Source organism: Arthrobotrys flagrans (assembly GCF_004000055.1).
Source record: "Arthrobotrys flagrans strain CBS H-5679 chromosome Unknown unitig_3, whole genome shotgun sequence".
In the NCBI taxonomy this organism is placed as follows: Eukaryota; Fungi; Ascomycota; class Orbiliomycetes; order Orbiliales; family Orbiliaceae; genus Arthrobotrys; species Arthrobotrys flagrans.
In genome coordinates this window covers 723,825-735,801 of record NW_027137547.1, presented here as the reverse complement: position 1 = coordinate 735,801, position 11,977 = coordinate 723,825, and the positions used below count along the sequence as shown (strand labels likewise).

The 11,977-nt window shown below is 48.4% G+C and overlaps 1 protein-coding gene across 1 annotated transcript; it reads left to right on the top strand.

The window, feature by feature from the left end:
- Nucleotides 1-732: 732 nt before the first annotated feature.
- DFL_001591 (uncharacterized protein) lies at nt 733-8,489 on the top strand (the record flags this gene model as incomplete). Its single annotated transcript, XM_067630231.1, has 3 exons — nt 733-4,737; nt 5,246-8,353; nt 8,430-8,489. 3 exons carry the CDS (start codon nt 733-735, stop codon nt 8,487-8,489), a joined length of 7,173 nt encoding a protein of 2,390 aa, XP_067492895.1.
- Between the last annotated feature and the right edge of the window lie 3,488 nt (nt 8,490-11,977).

The window sequence follows — 11,977 nt, the reverse complement described above, 5'->3', positions numbered from 1 at the left end:
GATTCTAAGGCATCTCAAATATCATTGTTTGTCGCAAGAACTGTAGACATACTTATATTGGCTTATTCTAGCTTCTATAGCCACAATATTGAAAGGGTAGTCATCTAGGAAGAGAAAGATAGTTCCTGAGCTGAGACTGCATGCCAGGGCCGAGGAATATTCCGTGGTCGAATGGCCAGGGTTGTTGATGTTGATGTTTTGGGACAAGCGAAGTCGAAGGGCCCCACCATGCAGCCATGCACTAGCTTCCTCTTGATAACTTCCCCTCGTCATCCTATCTTTCCTCATCTACAGACTGCGATCGCTTTCGCATATTGTTACCGTCTACCAGTTTATTCTAGACCTATATCTGTCGCACTGGCTTTTGCTACTAGAAACCGTCATTCCATCGGGTTTGCTCCCCTGACTGGTGCGTACAGCGCACAGACTAATTCCGTTATCTCAAGGCCAATATCGCTAACCGCCTCTTCAAATGTAAACATCTAGTTAGGCCGGATACCCCTCGGCCACTTAATACTACCACTACCACTCATCACTTTAGAATAGGGCGCTTGGGAATATTGGAATATCACAAAGATGATATAGTCTTGCTGTGCAATACTGCATACATCGTCTTACATCTTCTCATTTGCATTCCGTATACGGACCCGAACTTGCCGAATCTTAGCTGCTGCACATAGCCTTCTCGCTACTACCATATTCTCAGTGCTTCAGGGCAGATAGTCGCAGAAAATGGCCTCGACAGCGCCTAAGCGTCGTCTTCGGGACCCGAACGACATATTCGCTAGTCTAGACCGACCCGCCGTCAATTCTGGTTCACCTCCAAAGAACGATAACCCTATCACTGCCTCCTCTCCGTTATCATCCCCTACAAAATCCATCCCTACGACCACTACGACCACCAATGCTGCCACGAAAACCCAATATGTCACAAACAGCACAACCCGTTACACAAAACCTCAAGTCGTCACTTCTCGCCGGGTCATTTCGATTTCCAAACGCTTTATGGGAACTACTGGCTCCCTTCTACGCCGTACCGGATCTCCACCTCGCGGTCGTCGGTCTCCACCTCCTCGCCGGACGTCGGTTCGTAAAACTAGCGTTGGTAGAGGTGGTATAAAGCCACCCTTGGACCTTGGGCCACAGCATAGTCCTTACGATACGGTTAATGTCCGTGAAAGAGTTAGGAAATGGCAGGCCAGTGGTGGTGGGGTTATTGAAGCTGATACATCGGCTTATGTACCCCCACCAGCTGTCAATGCTGGCGAAAGTACTTCTCGAAGCGGCTCTAGGAACCCCGACAAGAGAAGGACAATGCTGGCGGATTATACTGTTAATCATAACTTTGACGAGCTAGAGACTAGTAGTGCACGGTGGGGGATGGAGCCGTTGGCTTTACCTGCACCGCCAGCTTTGACCGGTTATGGGTCAAATGCCGGGTCCCGGAAAGGGAGCCGGCCTTCCTCGGTTATCAGTGGTGGTGGGGGCATGGGGGAGTGGGAAGATGCGATGAGCGGGGCGGAAATGAGTGGTAGGGAAGACAAGAGTGCATGGAATAGTGCACCCGAAGACAAGGTCGTGACATCTGGGACTAAGAAAAAGAAGAAGAGGGTGCTGAGGGAAGGTATGGATGTGGAAGCTATGCGAGCGAGGAAGGAAAGGAGAAAGAAAAAGTTGATTGCGGTTTCCGATCATGAAAGGGAGATGGGAAGAAGTGTGAAGGGAGGGGGGGAAGATACTCTTGAAGTGGAAGTTATAGAAACTTCTAGTGTCTTTGAAGTTCCTGGTATAGATCTGGAGGCCACTGAGGATACAGCGGTCGTACCTATGGCGGCAATAGATGATGTACCGCCACCATTGCCCCGGCATGCTGGTTCTATGCCTGCTCTCAAGGCTGCTGCCGCTAGTATGAAGAGCATTGAAGATTCACCTAGTCTTAACTCCAAACAGAGTGTCAAGAGTCTGGGAGGGACGCCGGCGAGCGTCATGTCCGACCCGAGCAAAGATGGAACGGCCACCAGCAGTCTTCTAGACGACGACGGAATCAGAGTTACAGCAATCCGCAGGAGGCTTACAAAGGCAGAGAAACGTGCAATACATAAACAACGGCAGGCTGAACGGGAAGAGTTCTTGGAGAGGGAGAAGAATAGGATACGAGAAGAAGAAAGGTTGCGGTATCAGGAGATTGAACGGATACGAGAGGAAGAGAGGCAGAAAGAGATTGAACGAATAAAAGAGGAGGAGCGACAGAAGGTGCTAGAAGAAGAGGAACAGCGCGAGGAGGAGAGGAGGAAAATCCGAGAGCTTGATTTAAAGGCGTACCGAGAGAGAGAGGAGCAAAAGAAGAGAGAAAAGGAGAAAGAAGAGCGGCGCCGACAGAGAGAGCTGTTACGGGAACAGGAACGGCAAAGGAAGATCGAACGAATAAGGGAAGAAGAAAAGCTCAAAGTCATCGAAGAGATGCGTATTGAGCAGGAGCGGGAACGAGAGAGGCAAGAACGGGAAAGGAAGAGGCTTGAAGAGAAGCGTCTCGAACAGGAACGGGAACGGGAACGAATGGAGCAGGAACGCGAGCTGGCTCGCCTTGATGAACAACGTCGAATAGCCCGTGAAGAGGAGCGACATCAAGAAATCATGTCGGAGATTGAGCGCGCAACCCAGCGGAGCACGACTCGAGCTAAAAAGAAGAAGAAGGAGAAGGAAAACTACATGCTCGAGGAAGTCCAGAAGCGGGTTGGGCCTGATGCTCTACGGTCCAAAGAGGAAATGGCAGCAGTCATCAAAGCCACTGTCGTCGAAGTTATGGGCGAAATGTTCGGCGAGATCATTTTCGAGGATGACACTAAATCGAAGGAAGCAAATGACAAGGCGAACCTTTCTTCAACAGCGACTACAGAAGCTACGCCGAATACTGTGTCTACAGAGCCTGAATACGATACAAGGACCCGTGAGACGACACCAGAGACACACAAGAGTCCGGTGCAGAGGGCCAGAAGGATCTTTTCACCACTGGAAAAGCTAGAAAAGAGTCCTCCTCCAATGCTCCCAGGCCATAACGATATCACATACCGGCCTGTTGAATTTAAGAAAATAGTTCCTGAAATCCTGGAGTTCAAGAGACCTTTTCCTATGGGTGTCGGATTCAAACGTCCGTCTCACCCTGCTGCGGAATCCAAGAAGTCTATTCCTGATATCGCCGAATCCAAGAAATCAGCTCCCGAGATTCCCGAGCCCAAGAGACAAGCTCCCGAGATCCCTGAGCCCAATCGATCAGCCCCTGAGATCCCCGAGCCTAATAGGACCGCCCCTGAGATTGTCAAGTCCAAGAAGTCTATTCCCGAAATCATTGAAGCCAAGCCGCCAGTTCCTGAGGAGAGCAATTACAAAAAGCCTGCTGTTGAAACAGTTCCAGATTCACCTCCAGAGCGTATCCCGGAATCAATCCTAGAAGATCTAACCTCAAGTCCACCAGGATCCCCTGAAACCCCCACGAAAGGTGGTACTTTTGCGCTGCCCAAGCGACGCATAAATCTTTTTGGCTCGCAGTCTGCGAAACGTCGAAGAAAGCCATTCCAAACTACAATACCCGAGGAGTCTGCGTCACAACTGTCAGTTGAATCCGAACCTGCATCACCACCGTCTGCGCCGTCTGCCGGCCGTCGGGATTTCTCATTCGCTCCTCGTACAGCAGCCGAGCCGATATCTCCCCCAATCACTCGACAGGCATCTGCCGCGTCACAGCCTGCACAGCTTGCAGATGCAGTGTCACCTCCTGCAAGGCAACTTTCCGTGGCCTCCCGTGCCTCTCACCACACCGATACCTCAGACCACTCCATTGTTTCTTCTCAAATTCACCGCAACCTCCCTAAAGATGAAAGCCTTGACCTACCTAGCGAGAACCTGTCAACCGGGCTTACTCGGTCTCTTACTTCGCCGGCAGCTCACACCAATCTCGCAAAGGACGAAGACCCAGGAGACGAGTATTTTGTATCCGTTAATGAACCACTGAAGGGTTCCGGAATCAAACGATACAAGAGCACGGCAGATCTCATTTCTCTCCTGTCCGAACGACGACCGTCATCCACGCGACCAAAGAGCGTACGGAGTGCGAGATCTATTTGCTCAGTCAAAAACAAGGTAGTCGTGGGAACCCTTACGCTCAGAGATCTACTCGTCGAGCTTGCCACGGAGGAGTTGTCATATACAGAAGATCTGCAGCTTCTAGAACACAGAATTATACCAGTTTTGCTGGAAGCCAAGCTGGCAAAGACAGACAAAGATGCGGCAGCCGGCAAACGAACAAGCCCGGAGAAATTGATGGGAAATAATCCTCTCAAATCCATTGTAGACGTCAACATTGCATTGAAGCGACTGAATGGTGTTCATGACCGATTGGCGGACGCAATTAAAGCTGCGACGACCAACCAGGCCGACCAGGTCGCCGCAGTGCCGAACCCAGATGAAATTTTGAAATGGGCACAAGCAGCAAAATATGTATATGAGGATTATATTGCTTACTGGAGAATGGACTGGGACGAAGTCGTTATCAACACAAATGTGTTGGAAGCCATTGAGAAGAAAAAAGGAGTTAGTAATGTGGGATCAGCGGATGGCGTGGCTGGCGCCCTAAGCGGCGGCATTTTAGCTGGGAATGGGAAAAACTGGGGGTCGATCGATGTGGGTTACTTGCTCAAGAGGCCGCTGGTGCGAACGCGGGTCCTCACAAAACTTTTCAAGGTATGTGCCATTTTTATATCAACTCTCTGCACTAGGCCGTCGGATAAATCGGAGCATGGGTCGGAAAAAATTACCACCCACCTCTAAACTTTTCAATTGCTTCGGGATGTTCCCTCTTGAGTTTCCCAAATATTTCTAGCCAATTTTTCTCTCTTGGCTGTGAAGCATTTCGGGAACGCCTGCAACCCGCAAATGACGTTTCCAAACTTGCATACATAATGCTCGTTCTAGCGAAAACCGAAACTAAAACCCTCTCTGTTGAGCTCTGGGTTTGGGACTCGGTGACCCCAAACATTTTATGTATAGCCTTATACCCTTGTACCCTCCAATCCTTATGTTCCACTGTTTCTGCCACCCATTCCTGCGGACCAGATCTGTGGTCACTATTTGGTTATACAGGAACACACACCCTACCTTTCTCTTTTTCTAGACGACTTCATATATGGCTTTCTGAAAGTTATATCCGCTAATGACATGCACGCTACCCATGCACTTTTTCGACTTCCAGAGGATAAATTACCTCTCCCCCAGCCCGCTCGCGGAAGAAGCCTTCGTTTCTTTCCAGACCCTTGTCGGCGCCGCCCGCCACAAAGTAGCTGAAGAACGTGCACGGCTCGAAGATGAAGCAGCAGCGTGTATCGATGCCTCGCGAGTCCGAGATCTTCAGACTCTTGAAATCTGCTACGGCGTCGTCATTGAGCCAAACCGGAGAGTCCGGGCTCGTGACATATTTGAGATGACGCTAAACCATTCTCTTGGGAAAGTGTTGAGGAAAACGGTGGAGTTATATTTAAGGGATGAAGGTAAAGGGAGGACGAAGAGTGAAAATGCCGAATTGATGATCTGTGAGCTCGCGAAGGATGAGGAAGAGAGAAAATGGCTTGCATTTCAACCCTTGCCTGTCAAATGGATTTGTGCGAAGCAGGGAGCGGATGAAGGGGACCTAGTGTTGGAGGTCGATGCGAGGTTGAGTGATGGAGGGAGATGGAGGGAGAGTATGGTACTCAGCGCGGATCCGATGATAAAGATGGAATGGTTGCATCTGCTGGGTGCTGCGGCGGACGAAGTTTCCAAAGCGAGTCGGATGCAGCTGGAGAATGTAGGGTTGCAACCTATGGATGACCAGAGCGATGTCGGGGTCCGATCGATTTCAGCAGAGATTGAGACGCAGCTAAAGAGTTTGGGAATTGATGATTCGTACTCTGAGCCACCGACGCCGGGTATGAGCATTATCAGTGAAATTGATAGGTTCCCAGAGTCAGATGCTGCGTTGATGTCCGAAGGCAAGAAACCAGGGAAACCGACTGTGGCTGTGGTGGTTATTCCCGGCCTAAGCGATCTGTACGATGGAGGACCACTAGCGGTGCCAGTTTATGGGGAGCTACCACACATTGTGCAAATGATGCCGCATTATGTCCATAAGAAGCGGATCGTGAGCCCACCACCATCGACTATCAGTCCTATGAGTAGTGCATCGTACGGACCGGCCAGACTGCAGAGACGAAGAACAAGGCACGAGCAGAGAAGAATGGCGGAGCTTAAGAAGAAGGAAGAGGAGAGCAAGAAAGAGAGAGAGCTGGAGGCACAGAGAGAGAAGCTAGTGAAGGCGAAGAAACTACCGACGTCCCCACCTCGACAGCGACAAGTGCAACCAGTGGAAGTCAAGGAGGAAGAGATACCGAAAGTTCGGAGACGTTCACCGTTCAGACTACGAAGCCAGTCGCCACCAAAAAGTCCTCCTAAGAGCCCCCCTAAGGTAGCAAGTTTGTCATTCAAGATTACTTCACCGCCGACATCTCCTAGTCGACGAGAAGGGAGCAACAGAGATGACGATGATGATTTGTCAGCTGACGAATCGAGTATTGTATCCTGGAGCGACCATGATTCGAAGTATAGCCACAAATCGGGTAAGTATAGTGTAAGTGAGGGGGCAAGACGAGCGAGGAGTGAATCCGAGAGCTCCACCGATACAACATCAACTGCTACAACGAACTCAAGTAAGTCTTCTGATACAAGGACTGGAGATCGTGCTAGGAGCGCGGCTTCCTCCGCTCGTTCTAGACAATCGGGTCAATCTGCCTCGGCGCAGGAGGAGGATGATTCCCCACCGCCACTACCACTGCACACTTCCTCTTCACAAGATTCTCTAAGGAGTAGCAGCTCAACTTCCTCCGGAAGCACTGTCAGAAACTCGAAGGTAGCGCCACAGCCAGCTGCAACATCTAACTTAAGAGGAAATCTAAGACGAAGAATTTCCTCGCCTTTGAAGCACGAATATGCACCTTCAAGTGCAACCGAGTCCTCTGGCAGCAGTAGCACCATAACTGACTCGGATACCGAAATCCCATCCGAATCTGAATCCGATCCTGAGGAAGAAGTCGAAGATGAAAGATCTGATGATGAACTTTCGGAAGCCCCACATAAGATTGAAGATGAAGATGGCGATATCCCAGGACCTATGTTTGAGGATATGATTGCTGGACGAAACCTCCATTCCTCAGGACGCAAAGACGGCCCAGCAACGCAATATGAAGACCTTCCGCGCAGAAGCACCGCTTCTCCTAGGCACTCGGCCAAAAATTCGATTGCAGGATATACTGCCACCGCAATGGTATTTACCTGGAGTCCAAAGGGTGCTTGGGAGAAGATCTCAGAAAATGAAAATAGAGTTGTTCTCCTGGATAACTTCATCGAAGTTTATAAGATGGATTCGGACGGAACACAGGGCAAGATGTTACTTAGCTTCGAGGTCACTCCAGTAACGCCCATAAGACGGGGTACGGCTGTCGATCTTTCGATTCGTGCGGAGCCTCGGGCGAAATTCCAGGGCGGAACGGTGATGTTTAGAAGTCGAACTCCACAAGAGTTGGAGTCACTTTATAATGCGATAAATACAGCAAGAATTAGTGCTTGCAATGGATTCGGCGGGGCAGGCAAACCCGGAAGGAAGCAATCGATTGGACGAAGTGGTAGCGTTAGAGGCTACCGCGCTACAAATATGGATGGCCCTCATGGCACCATTAGCGCACCTGCATTCCAGGGCGAAGCTAGCAGCATCATTATGAGTGAAGGCAGCAGCCTAGGCTCTTTGGGAAGTGCTTTCTCGGCGTTCAAGGGAAGCCTTAGGAGCTCGATATTTGGGGGGACGAAATCCTCTAGCGGAGGCAGTTGGATGAGCTCATCCAGTACATCGAGCGGATTGGCAGGTCCAAGGGGTATCATCAATCCTCTCGGTGGAATTCCTATTACCGGTATTGGTGGCGAGGCACCCTACCAGGGTACTGGTTATGTTTCGAATCTCAAAGTCAAGTTGTGGAAGCGAGAGGGGCCGACTAAGTGGGCGGACCTGGGACCTGGACGGTTGAATATTATTACACCGCCCCCGGGACACGCTGCCCGAGGTGGAGGCGGACTCAGCAGCAACAACGAGAAGAGAATTGTGATTCGAGATCGCAAAGGGCAGAATACACTATTGGATGTTATCCTAGGAGAGAGTTGTTTCGAGAGGGTGGCGAGGACGGGTATTGCAGTGCATGTACCTATGGAGGATGATGGGTTCGTGCCATCGTTGGTTATGGCGGGGCTGGCGGGTAGAAGTAGTATTTTTATGCTGCAGGTGAGTAACACCGACATTTGTGAGAAGATATGGGGCTGTCTGAAGGGTTGATCACTAACAAATTTCTGGAATATAGTTCAAGGGTGAAAATGAGACGAGGGAGACGTTTAAAATTGTGGGCAAACAGAAGTATTAGGCGTCGATATCAGTTATATCGCCCGCTCTCAACTCGACGACTTCGCCTTAGCTTTTTAACCCGACCTTACCCCCCAAGCGCGCGAGACTATCTCGCAACATATATTTAATTTCCTTTCATATTTTTTTGTTGGAGTTCTCATGGAGGGGCGCCGGGTTTGTATTCTGTGAAACCATGTGCATTTGGGTATGGCGTCTTGTTCTTACTTTTCATTTTTACGTCCTGCGTGGTCAGAACATCTTTTCTACATATTTATGCCACATAATGCCTCATTCTTCTTACTCTACTTTCAGTTGATCCCTGTATAGCTATTTCCAGCGCGGATGCATTTTTGGTTTTCCTAGTAGTTTCCGGCATCGATAGAAGATAGTAGGCATGTTGTGGAGTAACAATCATCGGTATAACATTCACCCGTCCAGAGTCTCCCATTGTTATCGCAATCGCTGGGAGAAGATACACTAATGTATTACGTACTTGCAAAGTCCACCTAACTAAAGTGTTTCTTTAACTTGATTTTAGAGACGGCCTGTTGAAACATATGCCTGTCAGATCTATTGGATCCTTCGCGCCAAATAGACGCCGAATTGATCGTACAGCGAGATCACACGCACCGAACCAAGTTTATAGATCACGAGATCAAGAGGAGCCTTTCCGGCCGAGAATAAAATAGTGGAGGTCACAGATGTGCATGGTGCATTGTAAAACAAAAACCATGCACTGCAAGCCCACTCGGGCGCCCGCCGATACGAGTTCGATGCATGTAACGGGAGGATCATATAATATCATACTATAAGATTCAGGTACCGAGCGCCGCGGTGTGCGACTTCTGAAGGGCATTTGCCGATAGGTTCGGAGATACATAGATAGCTGACTTACACAGCTTGTCAGACTGCAAGAATTGAAACATTGGTTAATATTATAATGTTACAGCTTGTGCGAAGTATATACGAACGGTCATATAAATTTAGAGAACGTTAGTATGGACGATGTGTTTTATGATAGCATGTCAGACCTACTACTAATATTGTTAGTTGTAGAAATCTAGGATTGTTACTTCGAAATTTGATTTTACTTGTAGAGCGATACTATATTGTCAGATCATATATTGAAACCCACGAAAGAACGAATGACGTTTAAAGAGAATGAGATTATAGGTCTATCGAGCTCTCTCACTCTTGAATTTTTATTTGCATTGCATTGCTGTCTGGACTGTGTTTCAGCAAGGCAGTAAAGACACAAATCTTGCCCTCTGAATATAGCCTCACGAAGCTAGCCTGCTCACAGAATATACTATACTAGCACAGTCGAAAATTAATGTGCAGCATGCGAGATTCATGATCAAGGACAACGTAGAGTTTAGAAATACTGAATCTCAAATTTAACTCCTTAACCCCTTAGCTCCAACCTCCAAATTTCATTTTTCCAGGGTTTATATATCACACATTTTTATAGTTGCTTAATTATAAAATCTATTAACATCATGGGGGGTAGGCGAAACATTTTACATATCGGAAACGAAGTTATAATAGCATTTGGCAAAATGATTCTTCGCCTTTAAATTTTAGCTCGTCAAGATAGGGTCAATCGTAGTTAATGGAGCGTGACTTGACTCTACCCCAAGTTAACAGTCAGCAGTCTACGTAACCGATTCGCACCTTGTCGAAAATGACTAGCCAAGGCCCAGAAAGTTAAGCGGGATGATGTCTAGGACATGGGCAGTAAATTTGGCAAGGAAATCTCTTCGGCTCAATTTCCAACTCCAGGATACCAGCGAATGGTTTCAATATGGCAAGCAAAAGAGTTCAGATCAACTTCTTCCTCCACAGACAGTTGCCTCATGCAGTCGCACTCGCAAGAGCTAGGAGAATTGGCATCGGCACGCTCTACCTAACCGTGATATAGTTAGTTATATTAGCCAAAGGAATACATGCATGAGCCGCTTGTGTGTGCTAACCCAAAGGATTCGGTGTCAACCTTGGAGGTTGCATCTATAAAACAGGTTATGGACTTCAAGCCGTGGCAAGCAAGGAGCTATAGGATAAATAGAAAGTAAATTATTTCATACTTCAGGGTAAAAAAGGAATCTGGGGAATAAGGACAGAATACACCAATACCACAACGGAGGACGGAGTTAAGCGGTGGAGGTGGTCTACGTAAGATCACAGAAGGAGGGCCTAGAGACGGGGAAAGAACCAATAGGCTATTTGGCAGAAGGCTCCACTTCTCTCGTGCGGGTTACCGAGACCAATTCTGCAAGATTTTGGGTTTTATGGAGTGCAGCAGGTTGGCGAAAAACTTGAAAGTTGGAACTTCAATGTGAAGTGGCCGAGGAGATGGATATTGACATGGGGATAGGGCTACTATAACATCATTCTCTTTCCGATAGAGCCACTTGTGACCGACCATGCAAGAAAATGTCTCGTCAAACTCTAGGTGTGGGTCCTAGCTAATCCAGAACGGGCGACCTTGAATGAACTGGAGTACTGGTTCCCTCGAGGTTGTGACATGGCATCCATGGTTTGTGGATATCTCAATGGGTATGGAGCTTAAGCTACACTTTTGCAACGCCCCTCAGACTCTAAACCCCGTCAAAGTTTTCAGAGACGTTTTTTGAAGTTTCTTCAGTGAAAACTCGACCTAGGCCACGAACTATCCTGATCATAACCATCTGATAATCGATAATCTTACTAGGGAATGAAACTCCTATTTGTCAGATGTTTTCTTGGATTTCCTATATAGCTCCCTTTCAGGCAACTTTATATACTCGTTCTTCCCTAAGTATTCTGATATCATGAATTTGAAAACTAACCCTAGGAACGAGGATAGCAAAGACTGCCTAGATGCAGCTCGTGCAGCTCGCTAAGTTCGGTCTACCTGCATCAACTAGCCCATGCTGCGGAACAACGGGAAGTGACAAGCAAGTTGTGAGGGAGCTAGATAGACGCTGGAAGTGATTGCCTGGAGGCAAATGACAGTTGGCACATGCAGTCCATACAAGGTTGAGGAAGAGCGGACCGATCCTTGGAGGGTGGACTTACTCGAGCACAGAGCTGCGCGATATTAGCGGGTTTGAAATTGCAGCATTAGATTTTTGAGAACAGCAAATAGGGAATATCTAGACGAGAGGGAGGAGGGGCTTTGGTTGGGAAGGCGTAATCATCGATGCAAAGATAGGAAATAAATCTGGACCCACCCGTGATCTTCCGGCCAATTATCTGCTAGAGTCGGATATTAGTCACTTGTTTGTATCAGGGTATGGCGCGGTGGCCCTGTAGGATACCTTTTCTAAACCAGAAAACATACTAGCCAGTATATTGACAGATAGACGGAGCTCGAAGCGGGACACAGTCTACCCAGGTGCCCCCCGTGCCGTGGGCTAGGAGGTCGGAAAACTTCTAGCGGTCGTAGTTACTGTTGTTCGCTCAGTATCCCGGACTTCTATAAAATTGAGAATACATGTATACCCGGACAAGGAATCGAAGAAGGAG